We start from the raw sequence: 14947 nt of genomic DNA, 5'->3' as shown, positions 1-14947 counted from the left end.
ACTAAATAGGCTGTGGGAAAGGAGTGATCTGTAGCACAGTCTGCAGTCATGGTTCTAAAAGACAGAAGAAGAAACCCTAAAGTCATAAAAGATAAAGAGGGAGCACACCCTATTTCATCTCATGCTACTGTAGAGCCAAGATGCAGAAAGAGAATATATTTTAAGACAGAGCTTTGGTTTTCTGAAATGTAGCTAAAGTTTTGAAGTATTGATGTACATTTGATGTACATTCTGTGTGTGCTGCTTCATAGGCAAGATTTGGTCTTAAGTTTTTGTACTTGTCATTCTTTCCTGAAGTTACTTCCTTTCCATAGTAACTGATTATGGTAAATATTACAAATAAAAGATTTTTTGTATCCATGAAAATTTCTTTAAAAACATTGTCTGAGGCAATGTGAGTACAATTTACCTGTACATGTGTAAAGAGTTACACATAAAAGATAGAATGAAAGAAGGCTCTTTGCATTGAAAGTTAAGGCTTCCTGAGAGATGGCCTTATTGATGATAGTGTGCTATATAAAAGATAGCAAAAGTAGAATTAAGTGAAAAAGAAGAATATCTATATCGTACCAAGAAAGGGAGATTTTTGCTTTAAGTTTATTTTCTAAATTCTGATTCTATGATTTGGCTGAATGCTTGAACTCTGTCTAGAACCCTTTTTCTGATCTATTCTTCTTCTGTTTCTTTTCTACTTGATTTATCTGTTAACTAACATTTTTACTAATATTACTGTTTTCTGACATTAGGGACATTGCCACATTATTTTTCCATGTGTATTTCTTGTAACAGGTTGAGCATCCTCAGCGGTCCAAAAAAGCAGTGTGGCATAAGCTGCTGTCCAAACAGAGGAAAAGAGCAGTAGTGGCCTGCTTTAGAATGGCACCATTGTATAATCTGCCAAGGTAAGAGCTGTATTGTTCTTTCACAAATCCACTACAGTTCATACAGAGCTATTTGGCAAGCTCAAAAGGAAAAAAAAAAAGAAAGCCAGTAATTGATAAACTTGGTATTATAGCTTGTATATTGCTTTATTTATTAGATTTAATTACTTTTCCCCATCTTCTGAAAAGAATAACAAAAAATATAATTTTCAATTTCTAATTTTAAGTCTAATTCTCAGCTTTAAAAAATGCAATCATCTGAGCACAACCCAAAGTTATCCATTTCTGTTATCTTAATATTTGTATTAAAAATATAAAAAATATTTTATATATAAAGAACATAAAACTCACCAATGTGATAATTTATTTTTTATTTGTTGCATTTAAATTTCTTCACAATTCTATTTATTATCTATTCCTAAATAATTATTACTATGTTTTAGCATCAGTTTTACAAGTTAGTGTGACACAGTTTTAAATCTTAAACATCCTAATGTAAATTGGCTTTTTAAATGGGTGCTTTGATAGGTTTTAACATAGAACTTTTTCTTCCCTTCTAAATTATTATTGTACTGACTGGACAGTTGTTCAAGCTAAATGAAATTCATATTGGTCAAATCTTCTTTTTACAAGTTTACAGTTTTTGTTTTAAATGCTCCTTTTTAGACACCGAGCCGTCAATCTCTTTCTTCAAGGCTATGACAAATCTTGGATTGAAACAGAAGAACACTACTTTGAAGACAAACTGATAGAAGACTTAGCAGTACGTCTGGGTGAAAGGGTCATAGGAATTTATTATGGATTAACATTCTCCTTGTATAGTAATAATTATAAATCTCTGAAGTAGCTAAGAAATCACTTAAGCTATCTCTACCCAAAGGGATGAGCTATAACCAAGTCACTTTGACAGCTTTTTAAAAATTACACATGATGGAGATTTCAAAATCCCCTCAGGCTCTTTGCTTCAGGGCTTCAATAACCTTTTATAAAGCTTTTTCTCCTAAATTACATATCAATTGCTGTCATTCCCCTGTCTCTTATCTTCTGCCCTGTGGAGAACTGGAACAACCTGTTCCCTCCTGTTTTGCAGCTAACCTTTGTGTATTTGAGGACTACATAATCCACATTAAAGCCATTTAAGTCAAAAGGTTAGAATATGAAACTAGAGGAATCTAGTCTTAATCAGTCAGTTCCTTAGAAGCTGTCAGAGTCTACTTCTTCACAGAAGAATCCTCTTGGCAGGGACATGAAGATTTTTCCCAGTAGTGAAGTGTTAGAGCCATGTCTTTAGCCTTGCAAATAACTACAGTAATTTCCATTTAAGTCTGGGGTCCTCATCCCTTACAATTGTCTCTCTGAAAGGTAGCATTTTCACAGCTTAGGCAAGAAACTAGGAACTGATTCAGTCCCTGGGAGGTCCAACAAAACACAATCTGAAACAAGTCTTTTTATTGTAAGGGGAGCCTGCTCTCTGCAGTAGAGAGAGGAAGAAAACCATAAAATTTCTATTAGCAAAAAAAAAATTATAAACTGCTTTTACTCCTTAAAGCTTATGCCTGAAACCAGTCACCCAAGCTGTAAACAATTTTGAAAATTAGGATCAAAATAGTGAAAGGGAAATCAACAGCAATGAGCTCAACACAGACAGACTTTGGAAGTTCAGTTTTGCTAGCACACATGCAGCATTAATTTATAGTGGCATCCTTATTTTATGAGCAATATTATTCTTACTCTGAAAATTAAAGAGACTTCTACAAATGTTTACTTTGGATACAGCCTTTTAAACTGATATCCTTATGTATCCCAACACAATGCAAGTGTTTTAAAAAGTGCAGGTTCAGTCTCAAAAATAATTCTATTTTAGCAGTTTGGAGCATGAGTGTGCATGTGTACACGTGTGCATGTACCTGCAGGTGTGTGCACCTAAGGAAATAGCCTAGCATGGTAATTTGGCTTCACTGACATAAAGGATTATCTCCTTACCTCCATGATGAACCCATATATCTGCTAAGTTTATTAATAACTCCTTGCCAACCAGTAGCTTGAGTGAAAAACTTTCTCTGAGAGGACAGAAACAGACTGACCTGGCTTTTATATCATCCTTTATTTAAAAAAAGGAAAAAAACCCTACAGTAATTCCCTTCTAATTCCCCAAAAATATGGATTTGTGTGTTTCCATTGCTCTCTTTGGGAGACATGTATTGCACCTTTCATTAAAAAGAGCACACAAAACTCCATCTGTCTTTTAAATAAATTTACATCACATTCTTGCTGCCCTAGAGCACTCACTCCCAGAAGAGTGAGAATTTGAGTTTCAGCTTTGTGAATCTGACACAGAATGTTTTGTGGACGTCATGAAAGATGTGTTTGTGTTGCTGGTGAAGTTTCCTCTTAGGGAAACTATACCCTGGTTTAGCAAGGAGTTAAAAGTTTATTGAACTGTCAAGATGGAATCACAGCCTAGGCTAGAGTAGCAGAACTCATCTGGAAGGGGAGAAAGGGGGAGCCTTGGGCTCTCTGATGTATTCTTGAAGGCTTGTCTGAAGTTTCTGGACAGTTCACATATTAAATAGGAAAATTAATTGATCCAGGACCCAGAAACCATAGGCAAGTTCCCTGTCCTTTAACTCTGTCTAGTTAGTACGCTACAATCTTTTTTACCATAGTGAGTTCTTTCTCAATACTGAGAACCTTGACCATTCTTTTCTGCTAAGTAAAAATTATTGAAAGGAACAAATACAGTCAAAGCTGTTTTATTGCTGACTTTGCCAGATCCCAGTGATTTATGGACGGGTGGTAAAAGCCTTTTCTGGGATTTGGGAATTAAGCATTTCCCTCACATGAAAGCAGAGAACTGAACTTACACTTGCAGTTTTTCTCCCTCAATCTTCTCTCCTTAAGTCTGTTATACAGAAGTGAATCTTCTTCTTCCACTTGTGAATTTAAAGGATAAAAGAATTCACTTGTGCTCTTTTTGAGGAGTTTAATTGTGCTGATTCTTAATTCTGATTCAACATATCAAGCCTCTGAGGCAACTAGATTTTTATGTTTGATGTTAGCATCATAAGGTATTCAGCACTTTTTATTAATTGTAAAAATGCTTCTGCTTAAATAAATAGGTTATATGAACACAAGCTTATTTGACATAATTGTTGGTGGATAATTGGACATAATAAATTGTAAGAACAATCTGTTTAATAGAAATTTAGATTATATAAAATATTAATAATACAATAAAATTATATAAAATAATATTTTTTAAATCTTCAACATTTAGAAATGACAGCTAAAACTTACCCAACCTATTTGTTTTACCCTCTTATGTTACATTCAGGTAAAGCTTTTTGTTTTACACTTAAATAATTGTAGGGCAAATGTCTCAAGATGGTGAATATTAAGCATACTTATTTGCCAGAAATTTCAGAAAACCACTGATTCTAGTGTTCATGCTGTGCTTAATAAGGAGTTCTCCTTAACTTAGTCATTGGTGAATTTGATCCTCCATTTAATTTCAATAAATCTATGTAAACTAGTAACACATTAACACAACTTCTGCCCTTTTGTTTCATCAGTTTTTATAACATTAAGGAGATATCCTGGTTGATAACATTATGAAGTACAGAATACTGTCAGTTAATTAAAGAGAAGGTCAGCATTCTAAATGAGATTGAAATAAAGAGCAGGGGAAGACATCCATAATTGTTCTGGTCTTGTTATTGATACTGTAAATATCATCACATACTGAAAAATGTGACATGAACCTTGTATGGCCATCATAGAATGGCACATGGAACAACCATTGTGCATAGACATCAGCTGAAGGGAATTCTTAGCTGCAGCCAGTCATGCTTGGTACAGCTGCATGAGAAAGGTGGACTTCACAGGCCCATAGAAATAGTAGTATTCATAGAAAGCTATAGGCATTCCCACAGGAATCTCTCTGGCATGAAAAATTTGTGTTCGTAATAGACAGCAATCCATTTTCCTTATATCTCTGAAGTGGCCAACCTATCCTTATTACTTAAAAGATAATATATGGCAATATAATAATGTATTACTCATTCTGTCCTATCAATGCATGGAATTCTTTTTATGTGTATTTTGGTGTATAGTGCTAGATGAAAACAAGGGCAAAGAGCGGGCATAATTTATTCAACCAATTTTCTTTGAGCTTCTATATTCTTCATAGAAAAAAGTGTCTGGATGAAGCAATTTTGTTAATAACTTGATAGGCAAAACTTTCTTTCTGAAAATGCCTTTTGGCAAACAATAACAAGTCAGAGATTTGTATAGATGCTTTTCAGAACACCACTTTCGTTGTTGTCATTGTAGTATTTAGGACCACATTTTCTTTCAAAGAAAGGCAACTAGAGCTAAAACTGAAACTAAAGCTAAAACTTTCAGTCTAAAACTGAAAGAAAAATAACCACATGAAAAAACCCTTTTTATGCATTTATATTTATTATTGAATGATATATAATATTTTTTGTACATTATTGATTGTACATGTCCTAAAATTCTACATCCTGCCAACATTAGTGTTGTTGGTAGACTGGAGCTGTCTAAAACTGTTGGTAAACTTCAGGTTTGGATTTCTTCTCCCTCAAAGTCACTCAGAGTTTCTCAGTGAGCATTATACCTAGCACAGACTTGAAACAGGATTTTCATTTTTATCTGATGAAGCTCGTTAACATAGCAACAGACAGTGTAATAATAAATGATGGCATGTGGTTTCCACTAGTTCTGGATAACAGAGTAAGACTGAAGTTATTTTCTGAATCTAGGGAAGAGAGTTGATTTTTATGAGGAGAAGAAATGCAAAGCTTTGCAAGGGGCATCATCTTTGTAAGTCTTCATGGTCATAAACGCAGTCGGGGTTCAGTTTTGTCATACTTTGCTTGGAAGTTGCTTCCTCCTGGTTGTTCAAATCAAAATTACCTATGTTAATATTAAATGATTAGAAAATTGCACAGAGTGAAAAATTTTTCACTATAGAGAATTAAATATACTTTTAAATTATTTTTTTCCTTAAAGAAACCTGGAGAGGAACCACCAGAAGAAGATGAAAGCCTTAAAAGAGTTGATCCTTTACATCAACTTATTCTGCTATTCAGTCGAACAGCCCTGACTGAAAAATGGTAGGGATGGTGTGAGACACTTCAGAGTGTGTGCAGATTTTCAGATTACTCCTGTATTTGAAGTCATATATGTCTCTTTTCAAGCGAGATTGCATAAGCTAGGCCAAACTGTGCATATGAACATATGGTGAGTTTGAGTTACACTCAAACCTCTTTAGCTTGTGGTATGTAAAGAGATTTTAGTATGACTTTTTCACAGCTATGGATACTGTGTTCAGGGCTCACTACTCCTCTGTCTTGTGTCTATGTTCCCTATTGACAGTTACATTCTGAGTATGAAATATATTCTAAGTATAATTAAAAATTAACTATATTCACTTTACTGGAAGGTGTTTATGAATTTCTGAGTACTGTGTTTGTAGCTGGCTATACTTTTGTATTTGCATAAGTTAATAAAGTCTTCATTTTCCAAAAATATTTTAGTAATTATGAACATAGAAGTTACTTTAAAATATTTTTAAGATGTTTAAAAATATTTTGGCACTTCAGTTCTACTGTAATTAATCTTTCTCATTTTACCTTTCCTCTGTCTGTTAACCAGCAAACTAGAAGAAGATTTCCTGTATATGGCTTATGCTGACATTATGGCAAAGGTAACTTGTTTGATACCTATTGCTTATTTTGTGTTTTAATTAAGTTAGTTTGGAAGATCAAGATAATTAATTTGTAAAGTGTTACCTGTAAATTGTGAGTTATCAGCAATGTTTTCTTTCTACATGGTATCAGAGCTGCCATGATGAAGAAGATGATGATGGTGAAGAAGAAGTGAAGAGTTTTGAAGTAAGATTATACTTGTTTTGTTTTTCATGTCATGTTAGACATTATTTCATAGCTTCCAGCTGACATTTATGTTTTTTGGTTCATGGCTTACTGCAGCTTATTATGCCAGTGAACTGCATGTCACAAGCTGGATATGGCAGGTATAAGTCCCCAGATTAATATTAGTGAAATAAAAACATGCACAGTATTACATAAGATTAAATAGAGAATAGTTTAGTAGATCTAAATTTATCTCATTTAACTTTAACTTTTTAGTTAGGTATTACAGATAGTAACTTAGTCTAAAAGTCTGATAATAACAGACTGAATCTTTTAAATTATTCTGTCCTACCATTAGTTTGGATTTTTAAAATACCATAATGCTACTTTTTGCAGTAGTCATTTACATTCAGTACCTACAATTCATACAGTAGTTTTATGTTCACGTATATGTTAGTACTTCTTAATAAAATGTGGTGAACTTCTGTTCATTGGTACTGCTAAGAATTTTTGCTTGTGTTGAAAACAGGAGCTCTATATTTATTACTGTTTAATGTTGAGTTTTTAGTGATCATCACTGTTTAAGGATATACACATGAGTTAATTACAAGTGTAAGAGTTGAGTCTTTGTCCTGTGTTTGCTCTGGGATCTGTCTCTCTTTTTCCATTAATAAAATGGCATTTGCATGAAATTTGTCTCTTCTGAGGGACACTGAGGGAATTAGCTCTTTAATATTTTTAATATTTTAATGTGTTTTGGCATATTACAATTCTGACATTAAAAGGTGTCTCTTGTGTCTTTCAAATCAATTACTATTTATTTTTCATATCTCTACTAAAACAAAGAAACATGAAATAAATACTTCTATTATTTTTTTTTAAATTCTAAATATAAGGATTGATTTGCTGTGAAACTATATGTGCTGTTCTGATTATTGAGGAGTGGTTTGGGTCATTTTTACTTTTATTCCATTGTTTTATGGACATAGAATGTTCTGTATGTTTTCTACATGATGCTGCATGATATAAGACTGAATTATTTAAGTACATATTCCCTATTTGACTATATAAAGAAATCAGAAGGAATATAAATACTAAATTCTTTTCAATCACTCAGAAGTCCAGTTGAGTTACAAGTAATATCCTCAAAATATAAAGTTTTGTTTCTTGATAAATATCTCATTATGAGCGCAGATTTTCGCATGTTTTTTTGAATTTTTTTTCTTTTCCCCTGGGAATGCAGTATATGACATACCACTGACAAAGACTATTCATTCCTATAGGGTCTTAGCAGTTAGCCTCTACATGCTTGTTAGATATCAAAAGTCTCATGCTTATAGATATGAAAATTTTTAAATAGGAAGTCATTGAGGTGTATGAAAAATCTATCAGTAAGAAATTTGTTAGTGCTCCTTACCTAAATTGTAATGGGTTCTTTGTTTAGCATTCAATTTTTTGTCTTGAGAGAAGATCCTACTCATCTGTTTCTCTGTATTATTTTTCTTGTAGCTGTGAAACTTATGTTTAAATAATGTATTTATATGTTCAAAAGACAATTTTGTTTATGTATTTGGTCAGTCACCTACAGAAAAAAAATTTGGACTTCTTTTTCTTATTACTATTTCGCTTCTTGTCCTTGCCCTTCCTTAAGGTGACAGGATCACAACGCAGCAAGGTAAAACAAAAAAAAAATATGTGTGTATTTGTCTGGGTCTAATTTTGTGACTTTTCAGGCCCAACATCTTGGATAAGTTCAACTAAAGGGTCTTGATATAATTTTTAACATTTCAGTTTCAGCATGACATCTCTACCAAACCCTTTTTGTGCACAAGCTCTTTAAAGATTTCAGGAATTATTTATGCAGAATATGCCGTGTAAAATTGTGATACTGTTTTGGGGAAAACAGAGTGTTTTTTGGCTTGTTCATGTTGTTTTGCTGTTCATGCCTTTTGTGCATCAGTTATGTTTCTGGGTTTAACTTAATTTGAATTAGTAAAGCAACTTATGTGGTTATTAAGGGAAAGTAGTTGAACTTTTCATCTGTATCTTAGCAGAGATGTGTTTCTGATGTAGTGGTAGAATTCTGTTTCCAATATTTGTCACAGAGAGAGCATCAATCATAGTCCATGTCTGATTTAGATCCTTTGGAACTGAGTTCTCAGCCTTCAGCATTATAGTATTTGACAGAAACTCCTTAGATACTCCTTACCTTAAATGATTCATACTTCTTCTATGTTTTTTCTAAGAACATAGAGGCAATAGCTCTGAAACTTCATTGTTAATTGTTTTATTGGCTCTGTTTCTTGCTCAGCCTTTTGTGTGTTATCAAGAAAGCCTCACCATTTGTTTCTGAAAGGTGTCCCACGGCTATGTAGCTGACTATTTGCCTGCTTCATGCAGATCAAAGTCTCAGTTCCCACTGTTGACTCAGGCCACTTGTTGGTGGTGCTGCAAGGCTGATATTCTGGGAGAAGGTATGGTGTGTGGAGTAGCTAGTTTTTGGTTCTGAGAGGGTTAAATACAGTTATTTGTTCTGTGGTTAATGACAGCTAGAGTAAGTAAAGATTATTTGCTTGAGATTTGAAATGCACAGATTTAGCTAATGGCCTGACTTCAGTCAGTAACTTCAAGTTTCATTTCCTATGGCAATTGCAACCTTCTCCATGGAAAGGAGCAAGGAGATTTTGGTATTTTGTTTGCTAGCCTTCTATTAACATTGACATCACAAAAGAAAGAGGTTCCCCGGCATCTGTGGGGAGAGATGATGTATTTCAGGATCAACTTTACTCTTACACCTCCAAAAATTTGCACAGGTCTGTTCCATATGGCTTCATATGATAAAGGCATTATTCTCGAAGATGAATGTGCTCACAAAAAATTATTTAAAAGGTATTGTAATTATTTTGAACAAAGTGCATATCAAAAACCCCAAAGGAAATATATAAGGAATCTAATAATATAATTTCTTCTTTTTTCATTCCAACAATTCAGCTATTCAAATACTACATATCTATCACTCTGCTTACCTTGTTATCACTAAATCTTATATGCTCCATAACATTTTTTTTCTTGCTGACTGTGAAGTATTTTAAAAGAGAACAAAAGCACAACAAGAAATAACCCTTGCTTTCTTCATACATGGCATCAATCAGTTGTGCAGATGTGAAAGTGTACATACCAGATGCGTGTGTCTTTGTTTGTGTATTTGTGTGTTTCTTTCTGTCTGGTAATCAAACATCAATGTTGAAGGCAGTTCTTTTATTCTATCCTGTGTATCCATGTGAAAAGTGTGACTGTTCAGTTTGTTTGGGGATAAAAGTCTATTGCTCCTCTAGACTTTAAAAATGTGTGGTGTTTGAAGTCTTGGATTCTTTTGCATTCAGAGCAAGAGAGATGTTTGGGCAAGCTTGGAATGTGATAAAAATGCCAAGTGTCTTTTATTGACAATTCTGTTGCTCATATCTCATGCAGGGTAGTCTTATTTTTGTACAATTAATTTAAATTGGGTTAATAGTGTGAACGGTAGATGTGACAACAATGTTCTCTGTATGTCAGTATGTTCCTGTCAACATTTACCTGCTAGTATTTGCTTTGAGTTATTACAGATGTCTTTGCCCCATCCCCTTTGTCTCAAAGTTAACTTTTTGTCTTATTGAACAGATGCTCAATTGAGCAACCTGTAAAGTTGGTGTCACTGTCTCCTTTGATTCCATCTGATAAGAAATTCTTTTAAATCTAACTGTTTCACTAGCTAAATGCAAATAATTTTCTGCATTTGAGTCACTCCTACATATTAATGTGCACTAAATACTTGTAGGATGGGAACTCAAAGAAGGAATCAAAATTTAGCTCTTATTTTTAAACTCATTTGTATTAAATTGATTCAAATTGACTCTTCACAGGAAGAAAAGAAATGGAGGAAATAGAGCTTCCTATGTCAGTTCTTTTCTTTCCTGTTACTGGTAGCAACTTTTTTAGTAGACTTCTTTACTCACAAATTTTTTGACAAAATGATACATTGTGCTGTCACTTTCCTCAGACAAAAATTTTCATGTTTCTTTTCATACAAATAATGCAACCTCATAGAGGTACAGCCCTTTGAAGGTGGTTACCTGTATCTCCTACTATCACAAATCCTGAATAAACCACTGTGTCCATATACGACATATTTGCAAAAAGTAACTATTTATTCTGTTAATTAAGATCAGACTCCATATTCAATTTATCCATTCTAAGAAGGTAAACATTCAAATAACTATGCAAAAATGTGTTTTTCATCAGTTTTCTCTACATGTAGTGGATTGTATGGAACCTAATATATGGTTTTACTCCTACACTACAGAATACGTTATTTATTAATACAATAGGTTGGGTTGGAAATGACCTTTAAAGGTCCTTGAGTCCAAACCCCTCACAACAAGTGGTGATACTTCAATGATGAACTCCAAAAGAGGGATTTAGAAAAAAATAATATTTTTTTATAGAGCAGAAACCAATATATATTGAACTTAAAGGATTGAAATGTTTATAAATATGTATCTATAAAAAGGTACAGAAGTATTATGCATGAGTACTTGATATTTTAATTACATAGCTTATACTTATGCATGCCTGAAATTGAAATGAACAGATGTTTTGACAGTGTAAGTCCTGCCTAATAGGATTTGTTTTCTAGACTAAGCAGAAGTCTTGAAAAAATATGAAGACAATTCAAAGGCGAAGCATTCATCTTCTAATAGCTGAGTTGAAAGCAATTTCTGTTCTTTACATATTTTCTTATTTTCTTAAGCTTAATTTCATGATTTCATATTAAAAAGAAAAAAAGCTCTGTAAAAGTAAGATCTTATGCCAGTGGTCTGTATTTTGGAGCTTAGTGGTGGCAGCAAACAAACCTCTCCATATGTCCTAGCTCAAAGGGAGACTACAATAATCAGTCTCTGTATGAATTACAAGAAAGTTTAAGAATTTCAGTTGTCAGTTAAAGTTTCTCTTTAGTTTTAGCAAGTTCGTTGTCTACAAATTCAAATTAAAAATTGTGGTTTTGCCTGATTTATTTTGGCGTATGATTGCTCATAATGATTTAAACCCCAAAAACCTGAAAGAAATAGAAAATATTTGGACCTCTACTTTCAAAGAATATGATTCAGATGTTTCCTTGGTTTGGTAGAATGCTGGAAAAAGTCTATAATATGAGACCACATGTATGTACATTTATAAGTGGTCAGCTTTTTCTTATATGAATGGAAATCATCCAAGATGAAATAGATTTGTTCCTCATTGAGGATTGGGGTTTGGGGTGTGTTTCTTCTGTGTTTTCTTTGGTTGGTTGTTTTTTCTTTTTGTTTTTTCTTTTTTTTTTTTTTTTTTTTTTTAATTCTGTTCAGTTATTTTAAATGTTTCATTTCGTGAAGTATTTTTGCTATTGTTGTAATGGTTTGGTGAATGACAGAAAGCTCAAATAATTGGCTAATTACTTTGGTCGTTTCTTGACTTCAACTGGCAAGCAAGTGGATAAAGTGCAAAAATCTGAAACTGGTAGCGCAGATAACAGTGTAAACAGTAAGCACATCTTAGAGAAATGGGGATAGCCTTATTAATTTAGTATGCTTTGTAGGCAATGGGTGGCCCTCTTCATGTAAATTCTGCCATCACATATATATTTATATATATGTATTGAGTTGGCAGGGAGAAAGCAACAGTGAAAATGCATTGTGAAGCCGAAGAAGGAACCATGATCTTTGTGGATTATCATCAAAGAATGGTTGCTTCTAAGAGAAATGCCTGTGGTGTTTTTGTTGGTGAATTGGTTTGGTGTTTGTTTTCTTTTTTGGTCTGTTTTGTTACTAATATCCTACACATCTTGATTTCCATGGGAAATGCCACTTTTCTCATGCTAAGCTGTTTGCAATGCCTCTTTCTACTGTTCTTCTATACTGCCATTGCAAGAAGTTAGTCTGTAGATTATGCAGATTCATCCTCACTGTAAGCATTCTTATAAATCTTTGATATTCTTATAAAAAATGTTGCACAATGAAAGTAGTATAGTTGGTGTTAGGCTTGTGAATAGTAAATTTTGCAATGAAAGAAAGATGAAAAGGTGTTGGTTCTAAAACTAAAAGTATCTAGAAATAGGAAAAAATTTTTAAGAAAAGAAAGGCTGATCAACTTTCAGAGGCTTCTGAAGCAAATGAAAATATTTTATTGTAGCCATAATGAACCTGTGATGTCATGATTTTCTGGTAGTTTGTGTGTATGTGGTGTGTGTGTGCGTGTGAGTGTATGTTTCTGTTTTGTTTTTGTTGAACTCCCAGGAAGAGGTTTAAACATGAAGGCAAAACTTTCAAACCCTAGCATGGCTAAATACAAAGCAACGCTGCCATTTTTTTTTCCTTTTTGTGCCTCCATCTAGATCCGTCACATAATTTAAAGCAAAAAGAAAGATACAATTTAACCACAGGAGAGCTAATAGTGTGAAAAAAAAAACCCTGATGAATTTTGTTTCCGCAGCACGATATTATCAAAGATTTAAGAAACAAATTTGCCAGCCTCGGCGAGAACTCTCTGGTAACAGCATAAATGTCTGTGTTGGTTTGCTTTTGAGTTAAAGGTTTCTTTTTCATTCATTTGAACATATTTCTCTTTTTTACCTCTTCTTTTTTAATTTATTACTCATATCCTCTATTTAGCAAGCCTTCATTTTTTAAACCTCTTCCATCTTCCAATGTATTTTTTCTGTAACTTGGATGGAAAGTTTATGGCAGCAAAGCTGTCATTCTGGCTACTTCTGCTGCAGCTGTTCCTGCTTCTAGGTCATACATGTTTTGGGCGTTGTGTTTTTGGACATGATACTAACTAATTGTGTCATGTTCCTTTTGAGTAAGCTTTTTACCACGCCATCTGATGGACTCACTGTCATAGGGCTCTATGCAACTTCCATTTTGCAACTTATACTGCTTAGTCATCCTCAATTCTCCAGCAAACTTCAATTAACCTGATGAAAGTTGAAACTCTTCTGGAATTAACTGTGCCTTTATGTTTGCTCTTTATGCTCGTTATGTTTTCAGTAGTAGTTTAAATTACAAAAAAAGAAACTTCACCATTGCTCAAGCAACGCCATGCAGTATTGTTTGTTGCCGCTAGAGAATACAAAATATAAAAGCACAGTGTATTCTATCAAATATTCTGTAAGTAGGGGGGCAATCTATATTGTAATATAATGATATGTTTTGAAAAAAATTCTGAGATGTTTCTTTTACTCTGGTATTCAGCAACAACTTACAACTCAAGAGTCACATACTGAGCAGTATGAAGTTATGGTCACACTATAGAAGATTATTAAGCGTATGAACTGTTGCACAAAAACACAGCACAAAAGTGCAAGTTTGATACATGCAGTATATATCATGAGCATGGGCTTTGAACTAACCTAATGATTCACAATTGAGATGACTCTTTCCAGATAAACTGCTAAAAGCATATCAAAGAAAAATACCAAGTGGAGATTATTACTTGAACCTGTTAATTATTTGTCCAATAGCCTTGTATGTATTAAAATGGTTCATGATGTTGCCATAGAGCCCATATACTAAGACAAAACCAAGAACCTTTGGAGGATTGATAGTAACTCAAATCTCATGTTAAATGACCGGAATTTTTATTCAGGAAAAAGAAATGGAAAAGCAAAAACTTCTGTATCAACAAGCCAGACTGCATGATCGAGGTGCTGCTGAGATGGTTCTGCAGACAATCAGTGCAAGTAAAGGTAAGGTTTTGGTGTGTAGATTAAATTTTAAACCTTATTTCTAATGAACTTTGAAGTGATTTTATGTCTTATTGGGCACAACATGCATATGTTTTGCTCTAAGATTTGCTTTCAAAATTAACTTGAAATTTCAAAATTTTTGACAGCTAATCCAGAAAAGTATAATGAATGATTTTAATGAGATTATTGTTTCTCTTGTAGTTGTAATTAATTTTTCTAGTGCTAATTTTAAGGATGTGTGAATTACTTCATAGCTTTAGCAGCACTGAATGACAAAATGGCCCTTAAATTCTGGAATGTGTACAGTTCTGAAGTAGGTGTGGACTTAAGTTCTTTTGTTATTTCCCATTAATCAAATAACTGCTTTATTGGTGTACTTTGATAAAACATTTCAAAAGTTTAAATGA

The 14947-nt window shown here is 33.4% G+C and overlaps 1 protein-coding gene across 10 annotated transcripts in view; it reads left to right on the top strand.

Annotated features, from left to right (window-relative positions):
• RYR2 (ryanodine receptor 2) overlaps positions 1-14947 on the top strand; it is a 381629-nt gene that overhangs the window by 318751 nt on the left and 47931 nt on the right. For 3 of the 10 annotated variants that reach the window (XM_063151578.1, XM_063151577.1, XM_063151576.1), the window contains 7 exons: positions 791-902; positions 1548-1644; positions 5916-6019; positions 6561-6612; positions 6746-6799; positions 8430-8453; positions 14441-14540. In XM_063151578.1, the coding sequence (XP_063007648.1) occupies positions 791-902; positions 1548-1644; positions 5916-6019; positions 6561-6612; positions 6746-6799; positions 8430-8453; positions 14441-14540 (543 nt within the window). Of the gene's footprint in view, positions 1-789; positions 903-1547; positions 1645-5915; positions 6020-6560; positions 6613-6745; positions 6800-8429; positions 8454-14440; positions 14541-14947 lie in introns of all 10 variants that reach the window. The other 7 variants (XM_063151586.1, XM_063151584.1, XM_063151582.1 and 4 more) reach the window with 3 other exon arrangements.

This window comes from Melospiza melodia, chromosome 3, assembly GCF_035770615.1.
Source record: "Melospiza melodia melodia isolate bMelMel2 chromosome 3, bMelMel2.pri, whole genome shotgun sequence".
Taxonomy (NCBI): domain Eukaryota; kingdom Metazoa; phylum Chordata; class Aves; order Passeriformes; family Passerellidae; genus Melospiza; species Melospiza melodia.
This window is presented reverse-complemented; position numbering and strand designations above follow the sequence as displayed.